Below are 12,588 nucleotides of genomic sequence, written 5' to 3' on the forward strand. Positions count from 1 at the left end.
GCCTGTTTCATAATCCAGTTCATCTCGCCTGAATTTTCTTGGTTTACGTAGTTCCACCTCATCTTCGTATTTATCCAAGTTTTTCCCCATTTCTTTACGGAGTTTACTGCCTTCTTCATCTTGGTTGAAGGCTGTTATCAGTTCTTCTAGAGCTTGTATTTCTTTATGTAATTCCTCTACATCTATTTTAGCATATTTGATAACCAGAAGAACCAAATTTCTAGAACAGCTCATGCTGTTGTTAGCCCATTCTTCCAGCATTGCTGGCCACGTTTCTGGATGGTTAGGCAGTGTAAAAATTCTTAGACCTCTGGGAATGCGATTGTATTCAATATATTTTCCAAGGTCAAAATTTCCCAACTTTTTGATATTTCCCTTTTTAACAATTTTTCCAATTGAAAAAAGAATTGTTTGATATTTTTTGAGGATTGATCTTTTCCAATAGTCTCTTTTTCTTGGGTTGCTTCATGTGTGCCTTTTTTTAATAAGGTCTCCGCTTTTAAAGTTCTTTTGGTTGCTTGCGCCGCCAATGCTGATTTAACTTTGAATTTTACAATCTCACTTTAAGGTGGTGGTACTTTTGTGGCGTATGCGTGCTTCCCCTGTGTTCTGTAACATCTGGACATTTTTCATAGGCTTAGAACCATCTGAATTAACATGAACAGTATTGGAGGTACTAGACCTCAATTGTGATGATAAAATTGCTTTTCTGTAAAGCTTTTAATAATGTGCACGTAAAATTTAAGGTGCCATACCTACAGTATTTCATACGCAACGATAGCTATACAGTTTGGTATAAAAAACATATCACAATCTCAATATAACTAACTAAGACAAATAAATATTCAGTATGAACCTATTAATTGACAGCCATAAATTAAATATGTCGCCATTAACAGCTAGTGCCACTGTTTGATAAAGTTTGAATTGAAAAATGTAAAAAGCTGAAATACTTTGAAACTATCATTACCAGAATGCATCTCTCTGTTTTTTTGTAATTTACACTATATAAGGGTGAAACTAAAAACGGACTCACAATACCGTGAAAAAGAACATCTCTTGTTCGAAACGTTGGTGGGTGGTGAAGGTGGCGGATTTTATTATCTTTAGATAAATAAGCTTCACGAATAGTTCCTGTGTCCTGGAGTACGATCTTCTTTAGAACTTGCTGGTTAATATATATATATATATATATATATATATATATATATATATATATATATATATATATATATATATATATGCCATGTGATCAAGCTTTGTGGTAAAGCGAAACGCGTAATGGCGGCTGGCTTGCTGGAAGAAATAAAGCACCTTGACTGAATCTGGGTCTGCTCCTTTGTCTTTTTTTAATTGGGCTGGGGTGGCTGCCTCGTGCCTAGCGACGGATTTACTGGTATATATATATATATATATATCTATATATATATATATATATATATATATATATATATATATATATATAGATATATATATATATATATATACCAGTAAATCCGTCGCTAGGCACGAGGCAGCCACCCCAGCCCAATTAAAAAAAGACAAAGGAGCAGACCCAGATTCAGTCAAGGTGCTTTATTTCTTCCAGCAAGCCAGCCGCCATTACGCGTTTCGCTTTACCACAAAGCTTGATCACATGGCATATATATATATATATATATATATATATATATAGATATATATAGATATATATAGATATATATATAGATTAACATGTATATATATATATATATATATATATATATATATATATATATATATATATATATATATATATATATATATATATATATATAGATTAACATATATATATATATATATATATATATCAATTCCAGCTCCTGCTCCTCGGCCCAAGATTGCCAAAGTTCACCACAGGTACAGACCACAAAATGCGCAAAAGGTTATCAAGAAGGTGGTATATATATATATATATATATATATATAGTTCAAGTTCAAGTTCAAAAATTTATATAGCGCACTACTCACCCAGAGGGTCTCAAGGCGCTTGGGGAGGGGGTTCATTATTTATCGAAAAGCCAGGTTTTAAGTTCTTTTCTGACGGAGATGTGGTTCTGTGTAAGGCGGAGGGGAGTGGGGAGTGAGTTCCAGGTCTTGGCCGCCAAGTAGGAGAAGGATCTACCTCCCATGGTGGATCTTTGGATACGTGGAACATCGGCGAGGCCTTGATAGGATGATCTTAGTTGGCGGGTGGGTGTGTAGAAGGATAGTCGAGTGTTGAGGCATTCGGGCCCTAGTTTGTAGAGGGCCTTGTGTGCGTGGGTGAGGAGACGGAATGTTATTCTCTTGTTGACGGGAAGCCAATGGAGGCCTTTCAGGTGGCCGGTGATGTGATCTTGTCGAGGGATGTCCAAAATGAGTCTCGCTGATGCGTTTTGGATGCGTTGGAGTTTTTTCAGTAATTTGGCTGTGATTCCGGCGTAGAGGGTGTTTCCGTAGTCTAGTCGACTCGTAACCAGTGCGTGGGTGACAGTCTTTCTTGTCTCGGCGGGATTCCAATGGAAGATTTTTTTGAGCATACGAAGTACGTTGAAGCAGGAGGATGAGACGGCGTTGACTTGATTGGTCATCGAGAGTGAAGAGTCTAGGATGAAGCCAAGGTTACATGCGTGGTCCGTGGGTATGGGTGCTGAGCCCAGATCCGAGGGCCACCATGAGTCGTCCCAGGCAGAGGGGGATGATCCTAGGATGAGGACTTCCGTTTTGTCTGAGTTAAGTTTAAGGCGGCTGTCTTTCATCCATACGGCTACTTCTTTCATGCCTTCGTGAAGATTGGTTTTGGCGGTGTTGGGGTCTTTGGTGAGGGAAAGAATCAGTTGGGTATCATCAGCGTAGGAGATAATGTTAAGGTTGTGTTGACGCGCGATGGAAGCGAGTGGACTCATGTAAACGTTGAAGAGGGTGGGACTGAGTGATGATCCTTGTGGTACACCGCAGATGACTTTGGTGGCCTCTGATTTGAATGGGGGAAGTCGGACTCGTGTGCTGTGACAAACAGTGTCGAAGGCGGCGGAGAGGTCGAATAGAATGAGGGCCACTGTTTCTCCGTTGTCCAGTAGTGTTCGGATGTCGTCTGTTGCTGCGATGAGGGCGGTTTCGGTGCTGTGTTTTGCTCGAAAGCCGGACTGTGAGGAATCATGGGAGTTGTTGGATTCGAGGAAGGCGGCGAGTTGGCTATTGACGGCTTTCTCAATGACTTTGGCCGGGAATGGGAGGAGGGATATGGGGCGGTAGTTTTTAAGTTCAGAGGGGTCTGCTGTGGGTTTCTTCAGGAGGGCGCTGACTTCGGCGTGTTTCCAGCTTTCTGGGAATGTGGCAGAGATGAGGGAGCAGTTGATGACATCACGGAGATGGGGTGCAATGATGGACTCAGCTTTGTTGAAGATGTGGTGGGGACATGGGTCGGTTGGCGAGCCAGAGTGGATGGAATTCATGAGGCGGATGGTGTCTTCAGTGGTGATTGGGTTTCAGGCGCTGAGGTTGTTAGAGGGCGGTTTAGGTTCTGAGGGGGGAGGAGAGGATTGTTTGTTGGAACTGTTTTCGAAGCTGTTATGTATGTCGGCGATTTTGTTGTAGAAGAAGGAGGATAATGAATCGCAGAGGTCTTGGGAGGGAGTGATGTCGTTTGAGGCTGCGGTGGGGTTGGTGAATTCTTTGACGATGTTGAATAGTTCCTTGCTGTTATGGGTGTTGTTGTCGAGTCGATTCTTGAATGCTGATTTCTTGGTGGATCGGATCAGCTGGTGGTGTTTGCGGGTTGCTGCCTTGAAGGTGGTCATGTTGTCTGTGGTTTGGTTTCTTCTCCATGTTTTCTCGAGAGTGCGGCATAGCTTTTTGGATTTCTTAAGGTCATCGTTGAACCAGGGGGCCTTTTTGCTGTTTTGTTTGGTGTGATGGTTTTTCAAGGGTGCTAATTCGTCAGCGCTGTGAGTGATCCATTGTTTGAATTTGATGGCAGCTTGGTTTGGGTCCGATGAGAGGGCGGGTGGGTTTTGGTTGAGTGATGTGAGGAGTTGCTCGGTGGTGATTTTGTTCTATTTTCTTCGGGGGATAGGTTGTGGGGGGTTGTGGGTCGAGGTGGTTTTGTAGCTGAAGTGAACACAACTGTGGTCCGTCCAGTGGAGAGCTGTGGTGCGATCGAAGGAGATGTGTTTGCTGGAGGTGAATATTGGGTTGAGCGTATGTCCAGCTACATGGGTGGGGGTGTCAACAAGTTGTTTGAGGCCGAGATTGGCCAGGTTGTCAAGAAGGGAGGTGGTGTTGCTGTCGTTTTTCTTATCCAGGTGGAAGTTGAGGTCTCCTAATAGAATGTAGTTCTCGGAGGCGAGGGCATGTGGGCTGATGAAGTCAGTGATTTTCTTCGCTGAATTGTTTACGGGTTCCTGGAGGCCTGTAGATGAGGGTGCCTCTGAGTGTGGTTCTAGGGTCGGTGTGGACCTGGAAGTGGAGGTGTTCGGCGGTTGTAAGGTTATCGTCGGAGCTGGTCGTGATTTTGATGGTGTTCTTATGGACGATGGCGATGCCTCCTCCTGTTTGGACGGTGCGGTCTTTTTGGATAATCTTGTAATTGTCCGGGATGTCTATGGCGATGTCGGGTGTTGATGATGCGTTCATCCATGTTTCAGTAAGGAAGGCAACGTCCGGTGATGTAGTGTCGAGTAGGTCCCAGAGTTCAGTGGCGTGTCTGTGGACCGAGCGGGTGTTCAGCAGGATGCACTTCAGGTGGTTAGAGTCGTAGCTGTGTTTGGGGTTAGTGGATGTGGTATGGGTTTTGGTGCTGGTAAATTTGCAGGAGTGGCAGGCGAAGGGCCCATGGGTGTGTCCAGGGGCAGCTACGCAGCATAGAGGTGTGCGTCTGGGGTTAAGGGCTAGGATGGTGGCGGCGTCATACGTTATGCTGGAGGAGTGCGGTTTGCGAGGACCAGGGGGTCTGGCGCTGGGCGCGGTCCAGGCGCGGACGGGCGTAGACGGGCTTACCTTTGGCGCACCTTGGGCGCGCATGGGGCGCGACCGCTGCGCGTGACGCTGCGCGCAGATGCATCAGTCATATGAGGATAGTGGAGGGGGAGGGGCGAGGGAGGAGCAGCTGTGAGGCGGGCTCGTGGTGGAGGGGACGGGCTCCTATGAACAACAACAACAAGATGGCTGCAAAAGCGAAACCGGGACAGATAACCGGGTAACGCTGTCGGCAGGCTACACACTGATGCACTATGGCAGGCAAAGTAAAATTAATACTGATACAGCCCTAGTACGTAGATATGGAGGCAATTTAAATACAATAAGGAAATTAAAGCCAGGCAAAGCGATCAGCAAAACAACAACAAAGGCTGAAGATCGAGCGTGATACTCGCTGGGGGGTAATGCGAGCAGCGCAGGCAGCACAATTACAATCAGCAGCGTAACGATACCCAGGTGGGACCAGGGGATGTGTGGAGCGTCCGCTTCCGAAGGAGTCAGGGCGGACACAGTGCAGCGCGGGGACTGAGCGAGGCTAGGTGCTCAGTGGGAGAGAGGAGCAGCTGGGAGGCGGGCTCGTGGTGGAGGGGACGGGCTCCTATGAACAACAACAACAAGATGGCTGCAAAAGCGAAACCGGGACAGATAACCGGGTAACGCTGTTGGCAGGCTACACACTGATGCACTATGGCAGGCAAAGTAAAATTAATACTGATACAGCCCTAGTACGTAGATATGGAGGCAATTTAAATACAATAAGGAAATTAAAGCCAGGCAAAGCGATCGGCAAAACAACAACAAAGGCTGAAGATCGAGCGTGATACTCGCTGGGGGGTAATGCGAGCAGCGCAGGCAGCACAATTACAATCAGTAGCGTAACGATACCCAGGTGGGACCAGGGGATGTGTGGAGGGTCCGCTTCCGAAGGAGTCAGAGCGGACACAGTGCAGCGCGGGGACGGAGCGAGGCTAGGCGCTCAGTGGGAGGGAGGAGCAGCTGGGAGGCGGGCTCGTGGTGGAGGGGACGGGCTCCTATGAACAACAACAACAAGATGGCTGCAAAAGCGAAACCGGGACAGATAACCGGGTAACGCTGTCGGCAGGCTACACACTGATGCACTATGGCAGGCAAAGTAAAATTAATACTGATACAGCCCTAGTACGCAGATATGGAGGCAATTTAAATACAATAAGGAAATTAAAGCCAGGCAAAGCGATCGGCAAAACAACAACAAAGGCTGAAGATCGAGCGTGATACTCGCTGGGGGGTAATGCGAGCAGCGCAGGCAGCACAGGAAGGGTAGGCCCAGATGAGGGTCACATGCTTACCTATACCTATATACCGACCGTTCTGCCACCGTCCTTCAGGATGAACATACCCATGCAGCCCGGATGCCGTGACCCTGCTGTCACGTGAAGTCACGAGCCGCTCGTGCGGTGGCCACTGGTCAGCCTGAAGTCTTGTGGCGGGACTGCGAACTACCGACAACTCGGTGAAAGGAAAAAGCCCAGCGTTGCCACTGGAACCAGCAAAGTCGCAGCCCTGCTTGTAGAACGGGTCCTCCCAACGCGGTTGCCAGCTACCGCGTGAAATATCGAACAGCGACCACTCCAGGTAAGAAGAGATCAGAGGACACAGCGGGGTCTGTTGGAAGCTTCACATTTAATAACTGCGGACATAACGCATTTCGGCACAGAAGTGCCTTCCTCAGACGTCCATAGCAAACTTGGAACTGCACCACCCCTTCATGATTGACGCTGCAGCCTTAATATACAGGAAGTCAGCTACTCCTCCAAATCGCCTGCAGCTGTGGTGTTATGCGTGACAACCATAATGCAACAGTTCGGTAAGTACCGTGGTGGAGTGGGGTTTAGGAAGTCCTCAGTGAGTTCATGAATGTTAAAATTATTGGAGTCTTCCTCGGGTCCCCGACCGTTCTGCCACCGTCCTTCAGGATGAACATACCCATGCAGCCCGGATGCCGTGACCCTGCTGCCACGTGAAGTCACGAGCCGCTCGTATATATATATATATATATATATTGCCACTGAATAGTTATAGTTAGAATTGATTTTCCTCAGGCTTGGTTACCTAAATATTTCGGCGCCGTTTGACGAGTCGTCACGAAACTTTCACGCCCAAAAGAAGTCAATTCACTTCAGCTCTTTCCTGGCAAGTTTTGGGGTGATCCGTCAAGTGGGGGCAGAGAAAAAAGCAGGGTTTAAAAACAGAATTACACCACATCTGGTACAAACCTAGATCTTGGTGTGCTGGTTGTGCTGTTTGTGATTTGGTGTAAACTCGTTCAGGAGTTTATGATAAATTAAGGTTTAAAAATATTTGTATTACTGGATGGTTCCGCAAGAGTCTCACAGGAGCGCCAATTTAAAAACCGAGTTCTGATTGGTCCAGGGAGTTTTTTCCCCTTAGCCCATCTCACTCTGATTGGCTGCCAGCAACATGATATGAGGAAAAGAAACATAAGGAAAAGGAATATAATATAAGGCGGCTGAGTAGGGATACACTGCCTCCCTTGAACCCATAGGGGTGGGACCCAGAGAGACCCCCTCTCCACCTCCCCCCATGGGGCCAAGATACGCCATTCCAGTTTAGACCCAGCCATATGCAAATAAGTCTTGACCCTGCTCCCCATGGCCAGGTCGAACTGCCAGGCCAGGTCCTCCCCGAACCATAAACAAGCATCCTGGGACCGGTTTCGGGTTATCACCCCTCATCAGCCAGGCTAGCTTAAATCTGGTGGCATAGTAAGCATGTGACCCTCATCTGGGCCTACCCTTCCCACTAAGGGCGACAAATGCAAAAAGAACTGATGATGGACGGAATGCTGAGCAAATCAATCATTCACCCCCAGTCACAGATCTGAGTTGAATCCATTGTATAACAGGTCATTTGTTTTGTGCACATCAAAGCGTCACTACATTTCAAAATCAAATTTTGGCATCTTGAGTATGGTCTGAGGCACAGTACTAAAATGCCATTCCGCTGCACAAAATTAAATGCAAAACATTTTGGACAGCAAATACAAAATATGCTAGAAGTATGCATAAGCTACATCTTTTAGCTTACTGCTACCAGCTATTCGGTTTCTCTACACGAAATGTATTTATTTCAATGACTATGAATGGGGTAATTTAATACACTGAAAAACTTGCGTATGTCAGGCCTGCTATGGACGAATTTTGTGTATATTTTATATATAAATTTTTATAATGTTGAAAGTGTTCTTGCTTTATCTCACTGCCTTATCCCACTGTAGTGAGTGATTATCCTGTAAATATGTCATGCATCCAGCATTGCAACTCCAGAGTAGAACACCCCTGGTTTAGAATATTTAATGAGATTTACTTCTGTATATTCTGAGACTGAAAATATCTATTTATTTGAAAACCTCAATGTGTCTAATAGTGGGAAATGATACACCGATGTGGTGTCTGGGAAAGTAACAGACGAGTATCATCATATTTTACACTTCTGTTTATTTATCTTCAGGTGTGGGCAGCACTTCCTCCATGGAAACAAGGCACTTTATCAGAGTTTGTTTTAGCCAGTGGAAATGAGGTAAACCTGATCAAATATTTCTTGTTATATGTAACTGTCTTCAGGAACCATTGAAACTCAGTCTCAGCAGATGGATATTAGTTACTGGAGACTAAGATTGGTCTTTAACAGTGCTTAATTTGAGCCAGTACTTTCTGGTGCTTAGCACCGGCACTTAATTGTCAACACCGGCGCTTGTGACAGTCTGCCACAAGGTGGCGCTGTGTGGCTAATTTAGAGATGACCACAACAATAGTTAAATATTTATTCAATGTACATTAAAATTACTATTGCCTGCCCCCCGAGCCATTCTTATAGCTTTGGGGGTCTGAAATACACCGAATTGTCACACTCGTAGGAGTGTGTTGGTTAGTAGTTGTGTTGTTACTATCATTGTTAGCGTGACAGGGGCAATGTGTGGTGCAAGCTGCAGTAGCCTCCTGACAATATCCCCAGCACTTATTTTGTTATAAATTAAGCACTGGTCTTTAGATGTTCAGTACTGTGGACAAGTCCTGAATTTACACAAGTAAGTTTTATGGAAGAAAGCTTTGTAAGTTGCCCCATTATTTGTTAATAAAGTGCGCTACAGTGAATTTTATTAATTGTAAATAAAAATTTATAAATCTTGCTGTTCAATTGTTTCAATCTGAACCTCAGTAATATTCTGTTTATCATGTATTAAGCTCTCTACTTGTTTTTACAGTGATATTTCTCTTCAATGTAGGTATCTTTCAAGCCCAAATCCCTTAGTCATACTGAGGCTGCCGCCCTGCCATATGTTACTCTCACTGCCTGGGCAGCGCTGGTCAATACTTGTGGCCTGAACGAAAGCAAGTGTCGTGGGAAGCGGTAGGTAATTTGTGATGTGACGATCGCTTTAATACCTTGATCTCATATTGTACGTTTTTATTGCAGTAACCAATATCTACCTCTGACGCAATGGAGCTTTTGTCAGCATAATGTTCAAGTGCCTCCATATAATTGGTAAAACACACAAGATGATGGACGGAATGTTGCACAATGGCAAAACATTCACCCCCAGTCACAGATCTGGGTTTAATCCATTGTTATTTTGCTCACCAAGCCACCCCAGTTCAGACATGGCCATATGCAAATCAGGCTTGACCCTGTGCCTCATGGGAACAGTCCAGCCCGATCTGCCAAGCCATGTCTTCCTTGGACCGGAATCAAGCATCCTAGGACCGGTTTCTGACTATCAGCCGTCTTCAGCCAGGATAGCTTGACTCCAGTGGCGTGGTGAGCACGGGACCCACGTCTGGGCATACCCTTCCCACTTAGGGTGAACAGCAAAACACACAAGATGATGGACGGAATGTTGCACAATGGCAAAACATTCACCCCCAGTCACAGATCTGGGTTTAATCCATCGGTATTTTGCTCACCAAGCCACCCCAGTTCAGACGTGGCCATATGCAAATCAGCCTTGACCCTGTGCCTCGAATGTATGACATTGTTCTGCATTCTGTCCATCAACTGTTGTTTTTGCATCCATATAATTGGTGACACCTTCAGCCAGTCTTGACTTGTAGCCACCTCCGGATTGTATTCAGGGACCTTTAGTTTCATTTTAGCTTTGTAGGTATCTGTAAGCTGGAATTTATTTAGCAGAGTGCTAAATACCAAAACTGGTTGAAGGTACATATAACTTTTTTAGCAGGGTGAATTGTTTGAAACATGGATGAATAGAAAAGGGACAAATATAGTACAGAACATTTCACTATTCGAATAATCATGAAATTGGGCTGGATGATATTTCAATCTGACCCAGTGTTTGGTGAGAGATTACCCTGTAGACCATCTGTCATTTTTAGAAATGTGATATCCCTAAGGAGTAGTTTAGTGAAAAGTGAATTATGTTACTAGAATACTTGGGTGTCATGACTAAAAGGGAAAACAGGTTTTTATTGCTGTAAAAAGATTGAACCATGTAAACATGGAGTTAATACCATAATCATTTGTTACTGCTCCTCTTTACCGCAGACTGTGAACCCTTCATTACCTGTTTATACCCGTTTCTTTTTGTATTATTCCCCATTTATTTATTTATAAAGTTTTATATAGCGCGAAGCAATTGTCCTGGAATCTGCGATTAATCCTGTTTTATTTTTGTTTGTTTTTTTACCCCTACTTGTTGACAATTGTGTATTTATGTCCTTCCTTCCGTCCTATTGTAAAGCGCTCTGATATCCCTCGGGTCTTGTTCGCACCATATAAAACTTTATAAATAAATAAATCAATCAAATATTGAAATTCCTTTACTGGTAAACGCATTAGGATAAGGTAAAACCTCAATTGCAAAACTGATTATGCAGTCTGTGTACTCTGTTTTCCATGCCTGAAATTGTATGCAGGGGTTACCATCCTCCCGATGCACAAACCAGTGCTCCAGCACCTTCGAGACAGTAAGAATAAAGATGAAACGTTTCTTGCATCTAGACATTTTCACCAAGTATTTGATGGCAGAACCGAGGATCTTGGATAATATATAATAGTCATGGCAACTTGGAACATCAAAGGGGGCCACAGAGAAGCCAATTTGAGACGTGTCGGATCAAGTTGTATTCTTGAACTTAATGCTAAAGCGTAGGTTGGCTTGAATATTGAGGAGGGTCATTTCTTACACTTATGAAGATAATTTAATTATTGTCATTCATTTATCCTATTGGTTGCCTATTTCCAGGTTTCTCTTTCAGCTGTAAATATTTCTTTTTAACTCACTCAGACTGTGCTTGAGCATAATATTGAATTATTAATTTCTCCTGCCCTTAAAAAAATGATTCATTTGAAAAACGTAATTTTACGCAGTACTGATGATGCATTTATGGGATAGGATTCTCTATGTACTTCTGGTGACAGTGTGTAGTAAGGTCTTCCAAAAGTAATCAGGCTAATAAAAGGTTTAGTTGATAAAAAGAAGTTTTAATCCAGAAGACAGTGACCCACGACATATCCATTGAAAGTACAGGCTGTGAATGAGTCAAGAGAGGAATAGAATTCTAGGCACAAAGAGTCTAGAATTCTACTTACATCATAACATATCAAATAATAACTACGTTACAATATACAGCTTATCACACACCCCCTCCCTATACAAATGTAAAAAGAATAAGTAATTAGTAATAAATAAAATCGTCTGAACGAAATGGAGAAGTTCTAATACGAGAGCTTGTTCTAAGTTGCACATCATCACCAGCACCATTACGCATATTACTGGAAACAACATTTTCACCCATATTAGAGGAATGACGATGATTCTCACTAACAGCAGAAGAATTATCACCTCTATCCCAAACATGAACAGAAGAAGAGGGAACATAATTTCTGTTATGATTACAAACAGATGTTAACTCACCCAAATAAAACCAATCTTTATCTGGTTGTGATTCAAATGTATCTAAAATAATTTTGGCTTGCTCATTAGTTAACTTAATTAGAGCATTGCGGTTCCACCAACCACGATTCTCCAACATGACAGCCATACGAGCTACTTTGATAATTTTGGCTGGTTCAGTAAATTTTAATTGACCCTTAGTTACCTTCATGGGCTTCTTAATAAGAACCCATTCTCCAGGAGACAAAGTTACCTCCTTAACATGTTTCCTTTGATCATAATTTCTTGTATAACATTCTTGTTTGCGTTCAACATGTTTTCTAACTTTGTTTAAATCCAAACTGGACGTATAGTCAATTTTATCAACTAGCCATGAAGGATTGAGAGAAGAAATAGGTTTCCTACCTCTGAGCAACACATATGGCGAAACATCAGTAGTGGAGTGGGGGAGTGGTATTATAACACCAAACATTCTGATTGATGTATCTAGAAACATCCAATTCGCTAGCAACTGCAGTTTGTACTCCTTCTTTTAACATTTTGTTGGCACGCTCAACTAAACCGTTGGATGCGGGACTATATAAAGGTGCAAGTGTGTGATTAATGCCATTCCATCAAGAAAATTCTCAAAATCATTAGAAACAAAATGGGTCCCATTGTCAGTTATAATTTCTTTTTGTAGACCCTCAATCAAAAAC

The 12,588-nt window shown here is 43.6% G+C and overlaps 1 protein-coding gene across 1 annotated transcript in view; it reads left to right on the plus strand.

Annotated features, from left to right (window-relative positions):
* The window catches only part of RTN4IP1 (reticulon 4 interacting protein 1), a 316,827-nt gene that overhangs the window by 121,638 nt on the left and 182,601 nt on the right, over positions 1 to 12,588 (plus strand). The window contains exons 4-5 of the mRNA XM_086950968.1: positions 8,488 to 8,556; positions 9,263 to 9,387. Coding sequence (XP_086807094.1) covers positions 8,488 to 8,556; positions 9,263 to 9,387 — 194 coding nt within the window. The remainder of the gene's footprint in view (positions 1 to 8,487; positions 8,557 to 9,262; positions 9,388 to 12,588) is intronic.

Source organism: Lissotriton vulgaris, unplaced genomic scaffold, assembly GCF_964263255.1.
Source record: "Lissotriton vulgaris unplaced genomic scaffold, aLisVul1.2 SCAFFOLD_683, whole genome shotgun sequence".
NCBI classification, from domain to species: domain Eukaryota; kingdom Metazoa; phylum Chordata; class Amphibia; order Caudata; family Salamandridae; genus Lissotriton; species Lissotriton vulgaris.